Source organism: Dendropsophus ebraccatus, chromosome 14, assembly GCF_027789765.1.
Source record: "Dendropsophus ebraccatus isolate aDenEbr1 chromosome 14, aDenEbr1.pat, whole genome shotgun sequence".
In the NCBI taxonomy this organism is placed as follows: domain Eukaryota; kingdom Metazoa; phylum Chordata; class Amphibia; order Anura; family Hylidae; genus Dendropsophus; species Dendropsophus ebraccatus.
Window position 1 is genome coordinate 53,162,690 of NC_091467.1, and position 13,948 is coordinate 53,176,637.

The following is a 13,948-nucleotide window of genomic DNA, read 5'->3' on the forward strand; positions in this document are numbered from 1 at the left end:
CGCAGCGGGATTAACATCCCGCTGTGAATATGTGCTTTAACCCCTCGCTGTCCGCAGCCCTGCCGCCGCATTAGCCCATCCTCAGCCGCATCCCCCCATCCCCCGCCGCATCCAGCAGCCCGCATCCCCGGCCGCATCCTGCAGCCCGCCGGCGAGAGCATAAAGTACCTGCTCGGCGGAGAGGCTGCAGTGAGGCTCCCGGCTCCGGTCCCGCTCATTAGCGGATTAGCCGGGAGCCTCACTGCAGCCGCGCCGCCGAGCAGGTACTTTATGCTCTCGCCGGCGGGCTGCAGGATGCGGCCGGGGATAGGGGATGCGGGCTGCTGGATGCGGCAGGGGATGGGGGGATGCGGCCGAGGATGGGCTAATGTGGCGGTGGGGCTGTGGACAGTGAGGGGTTAAAGCACATATTCACAGCGGGATGTTAATCCCGCTGCGAATATGTGCTATCATAGGGGTGAATGGTACCGGATCCGCAGAGGTTCTCGCTTTGAATCCGCAGAAGTGAGATCCGCTGTGGATCCGGTAGGTGTGAAGGCACCCTAAGGGTATATTCACACGAACGGGAGGTCCAGCAGGTCCTGGCAGTTCCCACACACTATATACTCGCTGCGGTCTGAACGACCGCAGCGAGTGTGTAATTCTACCACCCTTAACCCCTTCTGCTCCCGCCCGGCTCCCCCACCGTAAGCATACATTACCTGTCCTCGCTGCACGGGTCCGGCGTCCTGCTCTCCCGTCCGGCCAATCAGTGTGTTGCCCAGCCGCAGCCACTGATTGGCCGGACGGGAGAGCAGGACGCCGGACCCCTGCAGCGAGGAGAGGTAATGTATGCTTACAGTGGGGGAGCCGGGCGGGAGCAGAAGGGGTTAAGGGCGGTAGAATTACATACTCGCTGCAGTCGTTCAGACCGCAGCGAGTATATAGTGTGTGGGAACTGCCAGGACCTCCCGGACTCGCAGCGAGAATCTCGCTGCGAGTCCGTTTGTGTGAATATACCCTAATGCTTATATTTATCAGCTTTTATAACAATCTAACCAACCAAGAGCAGCACATGCTGTCCTCCTTGTAAACCTACAACACATTTCTGTCAGATAGGGAAAGTTACGTTAAGGAATCCGTCTGCTTTGTGGATAGAACATTTCCTTAACAACACTTTTCAAGAATAAGCCTTGTAGTTGTCTTGTAAGCTCGGCTCATAGGTAAGATGTCAAACCACCCACAAGAAGGGGACATTGAGCCCCTGTTGATGAAGCTGCATTAGCACATTTGGGCTAAAATATACACTGACTGACTCCACTGTAATGCCACAGATTTATATGACTTATCAACAGGACATAAAGTCTGTATTGAGTGGTTCTGGTTAAAATACAACTCCTAGCATCCAGTTTACTCTCAGTACTAGGAGATGTAGTTTACCGACAGCCTGAGGTTTTACTATTTATATATAAATGTATACAAACAAAATTTATAACTATAACTTACACTACATTTACATTTCTTCCTAAAATAACATAAAAACCTGTCATGTCATGCCATGAGTCATGTAAAATTATGGGGTATTCCCAGCTCAAGTAGCATAGTTAAACTTGTAGGACTCGTCAAGTTGAGTATTTCTGCAAATACATTCAATTAGCAAATTTGCCTCCTGCTCCTGACATGCCGCTCTCTCCTTCCCATTGTTAATAGCACATTGTCCAGCTTGCCGACCATCTATCTGCTCTAAAAGCAGTGGTCTGGCTGGTGTATATATAGCTAAAATATACCTATTTATTTATACAATATGTTTACACTATATCTCTATAAATCTACATTCTAGCTATAGATCCACCAGCCAGACCACTGCTTTTAGAGCAGAGTGGTGGTCAGTAACCTAGACAATAAGATGTCAACAATAAAAGGGAAAGAGCAGCAGCAGAAGGGGGTAAAACTACTAAATGAATGTATTGGCAAAAATATATAACTTGACGAGTCCTACAAGAATAATTATGTTAGTTGAGATGAAAATAACACTTTAATATTCCTCTTAGGTACTGTTAAATTATTTTGGTATCCTAAATAGGTGATGGATAATAAGTGACAAACAATACTAGGAACCACTGCTGTACCCTTAGTGGTTATCATCCTGCTTTGTACAGAATCATTTAGGCTGGGTTCACACTACGTATATTTCAGTCAGTATTGTGGTCCTCATATTGCAACCAAAACCAGGAGGGGATTAAAAACACAGAAAGGATCTGTTCACACAATGTTGAAATTGAGTGGATGGCCGCCATTTAATGGCAAATATTTGCTGTTATTTTAAAACAACGGCTGTTATATTGAAATAATGGCCGTTATTTACTATTATATGGCGGCCATCCACTCAATTTCAACATTGTGTAAACAGAGCCTTTCTGTGTTTTCAATCCACTCCTGGTTTTGCTTGCAATATGAGGACCACAATACTGACTGAAATATACGTAGTGTGAACCCAGCCTTATACATCTATGTTATGGGGAGGTAAATACTCTACTAATATAGTTACAAATGCCTCACAGGGGAAAGCAGGTGACCACCTGGGTGCTCCAATGGGATCCATTAAAGCAGGGATGGGAAACCTGCATTATAGGGTTACCCAAATAGGAGACCAGAGTAAGGCTGGGTTCACACTGCGTTTTTGCAATCCGTCAGTTTTTTTGCATTTGTGTGCATCTGTTTTGATCTGTTTTTCCATTGACTTCCACTTAAAAAAAAGGGGGGGGGGGGAAACTGTTTAGTTTTTTTTTAGTGGACACAAAAATGAGGTTGATTACGTTTTTGTGTATGTTAAAAAAAGAGATCCGTTTTGATCCTTTTTTCTTTATAATGGATAAACGGATCAAAACGGATGAACACAAATGCATCCGTCTTTTGCAAAAAAAACGGATGAAAAAATGGACTGCAAAAACGCAGTGTGAACCCAGCCTAACCCAGAAATGGGCTGTAATAAAGTGTTCCAGGTTTGTTTGTTTTTTTAATGAAAATATCTATAAAATGTGTAACAGATCACAAACCAAGGTAAACAGGTACAGTATTTTTTTTATAGTGACCTCTGCCCTCCTGACATGGCAGATACGGTGTCCTCACAGCACCAAGCTCCAGTGATACACGCCGTACCCTGTTACTTGACATCCTGGTGTGAGCTGCTGCCTGCCGCAGCCGCCTCTGGGACTGAACCACTTCTTGTGCTGACTTTCATTCTCCTTCCTGTTCTTGCACAGAAAGCTGCTTCAAACTCCTGAAATGGAGAATGAAGTGTAATTATAAGAATGTCATGCAGGCAATTCTATAAGAGAATACTGCCTCTTGGAGCAAGAATTTCTCCAAAACTCTAATTTTTGCCCTTAAAAGTTAGAGGGGGAAAAAAATCTTCAGATAAATCTCAAGGGCTAAACATGCTGCAGTGATGTAAGAACTATTTCATGTAAGACTGGTGCCCAGTATACAATCACCTATACACATGTACCTATTTATAGGTTGGGTACGAAAATCACAGCCACAGAGCGACTTAAAGGGGTTGGCCACTTTCTAGTAAAATAGTTCAGTGTACAGTATTAGTAAGTGTACTCACTGTATATACTGACAGCAGTTCCCTGTGTACCTCATAGAGCTAATATCAGACTCCCCTCCTCCAGGCTGGGCTGCCCTGCTCTGTGGTGAGTCTGTCAGGATGGCTGACATGGAGGAGCATGTGACCATGCCCAACCCCCAGTATCCTCCATAGGCATATACAGGCTCAGTGTTAGACATTTGGGGGAGGAGCATGGTCACATGCTCCTTCATCTCAGCGATCGTATAGACGGACTCACCACAGAGCAGGACAGCACAGCCTAAGCAGAGTCTGATTTAACTCTATAAGGTACACAGGGAGCTGCTGTCAGTAAGTATAATGAGTACAGTTACTAATACTGTATACTGAACAATTTTACTTTAAAGTGACCAATCCATTTAAGTTATAGGAGTCAAACAAGCTTAGAAAAACATAGTTGATTTCTTCTAAAAGCAGCACCATGCTTGTCCTTAGGTTGTGTGTGGTATTACAGCTCTTCCCCATTAACTTCAATAGAACTGAGCTACAACACCACATGCAAACTGAAAACAAGAGTAGTGCTTTTTCTGGAGTAAAGCCGCTACGTTTTTTAATCAGACAAACAAACTTAATTTCCAGATAGTTGGTTGAATGTTGCTTGCAACTTTTACACCCACAGGGAATAGTTAAAGGGAACCAATCACGCCGAAAAGCGCCCTAATGATAAGTAAACGTGCTGGCACATCACCCAACATACTTCCCAAATATCCCCCTGTACCCTCCGTGCCCCCCTCTATTAGACCATATTCTTACTTTTATGAAGTCCAGCGCTGTATGTAAATTGCGGGCAAGTAGTCTAGGTGGGCGTATCTGGTCACGGTCCTGGGCAGTTGGAATCATTGTCATCACACCCAGAGGGGCGTGAATAAAAGACCTGAGTTCCGCTGACGTCACCCGGGGCCTGCGTTCCACGTCGGTGGCGCCCCGACGTCTTCAGGACGCCGCGCTTGTGCAGCACGTCAGCGTCTCCTCCCGCCGTACAGCACATGCGCGGTGTGCTAAAGACGTCGCTGCGCCACCGAAGTGGAACGCAGGCCCCGGCAGACGTCAGCGGAACGCAGGTCTTTCAATCAAGCCCCTCTGGGCGTGATTACAGCGATTCCAACCACCCAGGACTGTGACTAAATACGCCTACCGTGACTACTTGCCGTGACTAATTTACTTACAGTGCGGTACTTCATAAAAGTAAAAAACAGGTCTAATAGAGGGGAGCACAGAGGGTACAGGGGGATGTTTGGGAAGCGTGCTGGGTGATGTGCCAGCACGTTTCCTTATCATTAGGGCGATTTCCGGCGTGATTGGTTCCCTTTAAAGTTGCAGTGTGATGCAATTAGACTCACAGCTTTAACAGTTACAGATTAACACCTAAAATAAACACCTGCTATGCAGCTTAGGGTAGCCCCCTACACCCATAACATTGGTCTAGAGCTGTCTCATGACCACTATGGATGTCTGACCTTTCTCAGATGTTCTCCGTGTGTCTTCTGGATGTATCTTAGGTAGGTCACGGTCCACTTTAACGTGGTTGCCTTATCTGTCTCTACTGAACATAATGGAACTAAGCTTTTTAACTCATCACAGCAAATCCGAATTCTGCGCCTACAGAGAGAGGAAGAAAATTATCAGGCAGAGAAGCCTTTGGGTCCTTTTAGATATCAGGACCCAGATAGCATTGCTAATTCTTTACCTCTACAGCTAGGTCCTGTTAGGGGTTGTCTTATAGTTTAGGGGGAATTCTGTATCAGTTTAAATCTCCACGCTACTGTACTGAATCATGATGCCGGAAGTTCAGTGATTCTGGTACACAGCACATCTTCCATGCACGGACTGTGATTAGGATCTTGTGAACGTCCTCATATAGTTGAGAGTCCAAATGAAACCAATCTGCACAATCCGCAACTGGAATTGGCAGCAGTGAAGATTTCATGGGTCGTCTAATCATATGTGATCCGGGAAGGAAGCTCATTGTGAGGGGAAAAATATTCATATTAATTACAATAGTGTAAAATGTGAAGGTAAACCAGTTATACCTGCGCTCTCTCTCCATGCGGTTGTGTTTCTCCCTGCGTTGGGACAAGACTGTCTCCTTGTTACCAGCTCCTCTCTCCACAGCATTACTCTGCATAGGTTCCCCCTTGTGATTGTTGCTAATGTCACCCAGGACTCTCCCCTCCATGTCAGCGGATGCATGATGCACGTGACTTCTCTTTCTCATTGACTGACTACACAACGTGTCTGTAAGACAGTCATAAAGGTGTCTTTTGTTGAGAAAAAAAAATATTACAGCAAGAAAATCTGAGCTTCAAGGGCAAAAACTCTTTCTTCCAAAAACAGCACCACCCCTGTCCTCAGGCTCAGTGTGGTATTATAAGTCAGCTCTAATCACTTCAATGGAACTGAGCTGCACCCAAGGCAAATAGTGGTGCTGTGTCAGGAACAGAGTAGCCATGGTTTATTATAAAGGCATACATATCATACTGAGAGACCACCTGAATGTTACGGGCTGGTTGATTCTCTCCACCCATGTGGGATTCATAGTTATAATGGTTAAAAAAAAGTCACATGTCCATCAAGGTCAACCAAGGAGGGGATGGATAGAAGGGGGATGGATGATGTTATTTTGTCTCTCCGGTTTTGAAGCCCTCTACTGTTTTCGCTGTGACCAGATCCTGTGGTAGACTGTTCCACAGATCACTGCTCTCATGGTAAAGAAGGCTTGTCGCCTCCGGAGATTGAACCTTTTCTTCTCCAGGTGGAAATAGTGCCCCCTTGTCCTTTGAGGGGTTTTTTACCTGGAACATCTTTTACCCATATTTATTGTAGGGGCCATGTATATATTTATATAAATTAATTAATTATATCTCTCCTTAAAACGGCGGCCCAGAGAACCTGCTGATATGCCCTAGAAGCTGCTTACCTTAGCAGCAGATGACCGTTGTCCTCCTCCCCCGCATTCTTCCGAAATCCCCTAATTGCCCCTATGCAAATAAGGTGCTTAGGAGCATTTGGGGCGTTTCCCTCCTGCTCCGAGCACAACCTTGTGCCACCCAGCTAGCCCCCTCCTGTGCCGCCCAGCCCACCCACTTCACTGCCCACTATGCATATTCACATATGCATAGTGGACTCGTCACAGCGCAAGTGACAGGAAGATGTCCCGTCGGAGACGGCCATCATCCTGCGCATGTGCAAATCGGCCGTCTGTCTAACGCTGGAAGAAGAATTCTCCTCTGCGGCCAAGCTGTTTTCGTTGCCAAGGTCACTGACATCAGTAAGTATACGTTTATGTTCATCTTGTCAGTGTGTCCATATTGTTTATGCTGTGGATGATGGGAGAGGATGAGGGGAGTGTGGATGATGGGAGTTTGGATGCATGTAGTGAATTATGGGAGTGTGCATGCATGGAGTGGATGACGCTCCCATTATGCACACTCCCATCATCCACTGCATGCAAGCACACTCCCATCATACACTACATGCATCCACACTCCCATCGTCCACACTCTCCTCATCCACAGCATAGATAATCTCTCAACAGGGACACAATAACAAGACAAACATAAACGTATACTTACTGATGTCAGTGACCTCGGCAATGAAAACAGCTTGGCCGCAGAGGAGGATTTTTCTTCCAGCGTCACATGCGCAGGAAGATGGCCGTCTCCGACGGCACATCTTCTTGGCACTGTGACGAGTCCACTATGCATATATGAATATGCATAGTGGGCGGTGAAATGGGCGCGCTGGGTGGCACAGGAGGGGGCGGGCTGGGTGGCACACAGTGGTGCTCGGAGCAGGGGGGAGACGCCACAAATGCTCCTAAGCACCTTATTTGCATTGGGGCAATTAGGGGATTCCGGAATCTCTCCTCATAACTAAGATGCTCTATTCCCCTTATTAGTTCAGTTGCCCTCTTTGTACCCTCTCCAGCTCTAGGACGTCCTTTCTATGAATCAGGTTCCAAAACTGGACGGCATACTCCAGATGAGGCCGCACCAAAGCTTTATAAAGCGGTAATATTATGTCCCTGTCCCCAGCAGTCCAGGCCTGTTTTAATGCATGACAATATCCTGCTGGCCTTAGAAGCCACTGACTGACACTGCATGAAGACTCCGGTAATAAAAGGGGCGGAGAATTGTCCCGACATAAGAAAAGGGTGGGGAACTTTCCCAAAGTAATGAGTTAACGAGTAGGACCGTAAAAAGGGCATAAAGGGGGAAATTAGAAGCCTGTATAGCACAAGGTACTATGATAAGGGTCTCTCACATAGGGCCTCTTTTTTCTATATATGTTAGTGCCCCCAAAGTGAACTCCACCATTCAGGGAGATCACTTACTTTTCACATCCAGACAACATGTAATAGCACAGATAGCAAGCAAGGAAAGGGGAGGAAGTGAGCGCTGTGTTGTGGCCAGCACAGGCATCAGATTGCAGATGATCTGCAGTATCACTTGGATAGGCGACTAGTCTGAAATCTTACCCTTCACTTTAACCAAGATCTCCTCAGGAAGTAATTTATTTTCAAGTCCAAAGTTCTCCTTTACCGATTCAATGTGTTGAGAGCAGAAGGAAATTCCTCGGGATAGTGAGATCTCCTTGTTCTTTGCTGCCTCCAGCAGGGGGCAGGACGCTCCACAGTTCATAGAGAAACTAGTCTGGAAAATACCAAGAACATGAGGTCAGTGCATGAATAGGTATCTTCAGTATCATGTACAACTTACTACAGGGACTGAGGATCACCTGTGCGAGGGAGCGATCAGCGTTTCCATCTGCAGACGTGTTCTGTAGGTTGATGACAGAATATACAAACTGCAATGGAGACTGGGCAGTGTTGTTTTTTACTATGGGGGTGCACTTGCCCAGTGGTTGGGCTCCTATGAGCTGTGATGGGTGGTGGATATTGGTCATCAAACTGTAATGTACAAATAAAGAAGCATAAGTAGCTGCTACCTAGCTGCCAGAGAAATACATTCTTTACAAATCTTGATACTTAGACCATCTCTGACTACTATTAGACCGGAGTCTCAAATTGGCTGCATAAATGGGCTGCATAAAGAAAAAATGTGATGCCGATGGAACAAATTCAATACAATACAAAATTAATGTTAATCAGTTAAAAAAATGGCAGCTGTGCCAAAAAAGTAATAATAACCCCTGTGCCCGAGATATTAAAGGGAACCTGTCACCCCCCGTGCCGGGGTGACAGGCTCCCGACCCCCCCGCTACAGCCCCCTATACTCACCTGATCCCGCCGGGTCCCACTTCTGGATCCGGTCGGGTCACGGAAATCTCAGTCGCTGCAGCCCGGCGCGCGCGCTGAGAGGTGAGTCCAACGCTCGAGGTCTCCGTGACCCGACCGGATCCAGAAGCGGGACCTGGCGGGATGAGGTGAGTGTAGGGTGCTGTAGTGGGGGGTCGGGAGCCTGTCACCCCGACTTGGGGGGGTGACAGGTTCCCTTTAATAATACCCATAAGGCCCATATAGTAATAATGCCTCCTGTGCCCGAAACAGTAATAATGCCCCTTATTCCCCATTTAATAAAGCCTCATGTGCCCAAAACAGTAATAATACCCCCTATGCCCCATTTAATAATGCCTCATGTGCCCAAAACAGTAATAATGACCCCTAATCCCCATACAGTAATAATGCCTCTTGTGCTCAAAACAGTTATTCCACCTATGCCCCATATAATAATGCCCCATGTGCCCAAAACAATATTAATGTCCTGTGTGCCACAACAGTAATAACACCCGCTATGCCCCATATAATAATAATGACCCATGTGCCCAAAACATTAATAATACCCCACACAGTAATAATGCTCCCCTGTGCTACATATAGTAATATTACCATCCCAGTGCCTCATATAGTTAGAATGCCCCCTGTGCCCCATGCAGTAATTATTATTCCCCCTTTGCCCCATACAGTAATAATTATTCCCCCTTTGCCCCATACAGTAATAATTATTCCCACTGTGCCCCATATAGTAATAATGCCCCCTGTGCCTTATATAGTAGTAATGCCCCCATGTGCCCTCTAAAGTAATAATGTACCCTGTGTCCAATACAGTATTAATACCCTATGTCTCCACACAGAATTATTGCTACCTGTGCCCAAAACAGTAATAATACCCCTTTTTCCCCATATAGTAATAATACCCCCTGTGCCCTAAACAATAAGGGCCTTATTACACCATCAGCTATCTCACTTTGACAGATTTTTGCAGCCAAAGCCAGGAACAGACAATAAACAGAGGAAAAGGGAAGGAAGGACTGGGATTTCTCAAATCCATTCAAAAAATCTGTCAGATATCTGTTGGTCAAAAGACTACCAAAATGTCCAATGACTTGCGTTTCGGTTGAGATATCTGTTGGTGTAATAGGGCCCTAATAACCCCCCCCCCCCCCCCCCCCCCCCGTACCCATAACAGTAATAATGCCCCCTCTGCCTCTATACAGTAACAATGCCCATTTGCCCTATATAGTAATAATGCCCCCTGTGCCTTATACAGTAATAATGCCCCCACGTGCCACATAAAGTAATAATGTCCCCTGTGTCCCATACAGTATTAATGTCTCCACACAGCATTATTGCTCCCTGTGCCCCGATACAGTAACAAAACCATTTAGATCAACCACATTACATGAAACTAAAAAAATGAAATTATAAAATACAAACCTGTTGGTGACATCGGCCTCCGCCACCTCCGTACACCTAGGTACATCTGTCAGTAAACTGGTAAATCTGTCCTCCAAACAAACACAGACCTTAGACTTCGTTCTGGGTTCACACATGTGACCTAAATTCTCATTTTCCTTATTAAGCCCAGCGATGTCACTAGTTGGTCTTAACTGCATTGGAACCTCCCGCGAGGAGTCACCACTAGTGAAACATGGCTGAAAACCATCCCATTTACAACTAGTGGAAGGGAAGATGGACTGAAAGTCAGCGTGTCCTACAGTCTGGTTAGCGTGCACTATGCTAGCGTCTGACTGGCATTTGACCTGGCAGAGGTTGTGTCCCTCAGTGGTGAGGCTGGTGGACTGATACTGAGGAGCACTGGCTGGAACGATGGCGCCCATTCTAGTCTCCGCACCCCCCTCATTGCCCTGGGGGTCTATGTATGCACAGAAGAGCTGATGCAGTTGGGTGTATTCGATATCAGCCAACTCGATAACGGTTACGTTTGTGGTGACTTGTTCATTAACCACACCCTCACCGACACAGGCGGAAGAGCGTGAAGACCCCGCGGGACAGGTATCAGGTGCTGGAGATGGCCGGAACATAATGAAGTCACATTGAATAAAGATTATTAACCCTTGTCTGCAATTCACAATGTCCGAGGAGGAACAGGAGCCACTTGTGGCTATGATGTCCTCCTAATAATAATATAAGCTATAGAGGGCGAGGCTGCAGTCTTACAGGAGCTGTATATTATATAGGAGAGGTGCGGAGCCACTGCGCACAACCACCAGGGACAGCGCGGAGGCGGGGCGACTGATCCGTCCTTAACCGCCTCCCTGTGACGTCATCGATCTGTGGGCGGAAACCCTGGCGCAAACCCCACCCACACCTAGGCGCTCGCTCTCCCAGCTCCGGTGACCGGTGTACGGGAGCTAGAGATGAAGCCGGTGTCTCGTAGATTCACTGCTCTCGATACTATAGGGGCGTGCGCAATCATGGAGAAGCAACGGGAGAGGCAACGTCCGCTCAAAAACTCACCTGACGTGCGTGACGTCAGCTCACGTGACTCATGGACGTACGTCGCTTGTGAAGGAGGGGAGGCGCCATGTTGGTAGGGGAGAAGGCTCGCTCAGCTTATGCTTCTCTCGCTACTAGGAATAGCAGTGCCAGCAGTTTTTACCCAAGCACTGTAGGGGGCGCTGTCTAATACACCTGTGCACAGGCAGGCGCGGTATTGTAGCTCAGGCAGTTCTTTGCAGCTGCAATGCCACATGAAACCTGTGAGCACTTGCACTTGTTTTTGGAAGGTGTAAGCCATAATAATGGTAGAAATATATGAGATTCAGAATCTGTGTGAACTCTGCTTCCCATTTGTTCCAGTCAGAATTTTTTTTAATATGGAGTCACTTCCACAACAACTCTCTCCAGGTGTCATTTTTTTAGCATAAAGAAAAGTCTAGTACAAATCCAAAAGATAAAAGCAGCAGCAAGTCTGCAGCTGGTCCTCCACATGGGGAGTGGGCGGCTGTGGTATAAACATACCACATAGGAAAATGTCAGTCCACAGAACTTAGGGTAACACTCTGCCCCAAAATGTAGTCTTCCCAAATAGGTATTATTCCGTGGACGTGTAACTGGATTCAATCTCTTTGGTCTGAGGTGACACAGTTGTTCCCCCATTTATGGTCAGCACATATAGAAGCACTACCCCTCGCTTGTGTTTCATTCCACCCCATCAGACGGTGAGAGATCCATTAAGGCCAGTTTTACACATAACAGATCCGCAGCGGATCCCTTGCTGGCCATTTTCAATGAGAAGACATACTCGCAGCGGGATTGACATCCTGCTGCGAGTATGTGACAGCCCCCTTAACCCCCGCTGGCCGGAGCATACATTACCGGTTCCACACTCCAGCTTGCTTTGGAGGTTCCCGTCTGGCCGTCCCCCTCAGCCAATCAGTGCCCTGCACCGCCGCAGCGCACTGATTGGCTGAACAGGACATCCAGACACTAGGAGCCCCCCGAAGCAAGCCGTAGCCAGTAATGTATGTACCGTCCAGCAGGAGGTTAAGAGGCCTGTCACATACTCGCAGCAGGATATCAATCCCGCTGCGAGTATGTCTTCTCATTGAAAATGGCCAGCAAGGGATCCACTGCGAATCAGTTACATCTGTAGCTGAAATTGTATCATCAACTAAACAGGTGATACATTAAGGCTGCATTCCCATGTACCGGAGTCCCCCCGCGCCCGGACAGCATCTGTGATTAGATGCTGGGAGCGGGGGAGACTGTATTCATAAGCGCCGCGCTGTAATGAATCAGCCGCGCGGTGCTGTTACTACAGCGTGAAGCTTATGAATAAAGTCTCCCCCGCTCCCAGCATCTCCGGGCACGGGGGTCTCCGGTACATGCATTCCACATCCGTGATCCGTCAGGATGACGGAACGTGGAAATGCAGCCTTAGAGTCCATTTACAAAGAAAGAATATCTGACAGATTATCTGCCAAAGATTTGAAGCCAAAGCCAGGAACAGACTATAAACAGAGAACAGGTCATAAAGGAAAGCCTGAGAGTTCTCCTCTTTTCAATTCCATTCCTGGCTTTGGCTTCCAATCTTTGGCAGATAATCTGTCAGTGTAAATGGACCCTTAAAGAAACTTGACACGTTATGAAACAAAGAAAAACCTAAACAATTTATTTTATAAATGGAAATTTTTTTTGGATGATATGGAAAGAACAGAGTTAATGAAGCACTACTGTTAGACCACATGGCATTGTGAGTCTGACCTTAAAGGGGTTATCCAGCGCTACAAAAACATGGCCACTTTCCCCCTACTGTTGTCTCCAGCTTGGGTGGGGTTTTGAAACTCAGTTCCATTGAAGTAAATGGAGCTTAATTGCAAACCACACCTGAACTGGAGACAAGAGTAGGGGGAAAAGTGGCCATGTTTTTGTAGCGCTGCATAACCCCTTTAAAGGCTCCCTGGGTAACCTTAAAGGGAATATGTCAATGAGTTTAGCAGCATAAGCTAGTGACAGAAATGCTGAACAGATCATTGTATGACTTGCATCATTCTGTTCAGCCGTTCTCCTAATAGGCAGGAGAATAGGATTCTTGATTCTTTTTAGTTGCATAATTGCTAGGGATTTTTTTTTTTAACACTTTTTTTTTTTCTGCACCCACTCAAAATCAACATTTTGTGAAGAGGCATAGAACGACTGGCCACATGACTAGAAGTTTATCATGAGGGGTCATGATGTGCCAGTACATCATGGTGGGGGTAATCCCATCAGACACAGTTATCCCCTTAATAGGGCATAGCTAGCTGATCGCAGGGTCTCAGCTGCTTGGTCCTCCTGTGATCTTGATAACAAAGACCAAAGTCTCCTGTTCGAACAGAGTGCCCCACTTTATTTATTCTTTATGGGAGCTGCCGAACTCTACTTTGGAATCTCAGTTCTCAAAATCGCAGGGAGCCCCAGTGGTCAGCCCCCCACAATCAGCTAGCTATCCCCTATACTAGATAACATTTTTTAGATGGATTGTAAGGAGGTGTTATGTTTTTATTTTATTTTGTAGGTTAGGATGATTATGGCGATACCCAATTAGTTGATTTGTGGTGTTACTCTTTTTTTTTTTTTTAATAAAAAACTAT

At 46.5% G+C, this 13,948-nt stretch overlaps 1 protein-coding gene across 1 annotated transcript; it reads right to left on the reverse strand.

Annotated features, from left to right (window-relative positions):
* Window positions 1-3,040: 3,040 nt before the first annotated feature.
* TCFL5 (transcription factor like 5) lies at window positions 3,041-11,324 on the reverse strand. The gene is made up of 6 exons (XM_069952088.1): window positions 10,287-11,324; window positions 8,348-8,519; window positions 8,088-8,262; window positions 5,641-5,845; window positions 5,068-5,209; window positions 3,041-3,259 (listed from the first exon to the last, which is right to left on the reverse strand). The coding sequence occupies exons 1-6, from the start codon at window positions 10,892-10,894 to the stop codon at window positions 3,143-3,145; spliced, it is 1,419 nt and encodes a 472-aa protein (XP_069808189.1). The 5' UTR covers window positions 10,895-11,324; the 3' UTR covers window positions 3,041-3,142.
* Between the last annotated feature and the right edge of the window lie 2,624 nt (window positions 11,325-13,948).

Excerpts from the sequence above, each read along its gene's own strand:
- TCFL5 (XM_069952088.1), bottom strand. The coding sequence starts at position 10,894 with ATGTTCCGGCCATCTCCAGCACCTGATACCTGTCCCGCGGGGTCTTCA. Across the intron at positions 5,846-8,087 it reads GATCTTGGTTAAAGTGAAGG|ACACGTTGTGTAGTCAGTCA; the intron begins GTAAGATTTCAG and ends ACTGTCTTACAG. Across the intron at positions 3,260-5,067 it reads ACGGAGAACATCTGAGAAAG|GAGTTTGAAGCAGCTTTCTG; the intron begins GTCAGACATCCA and ends TCTCCATTTCAG.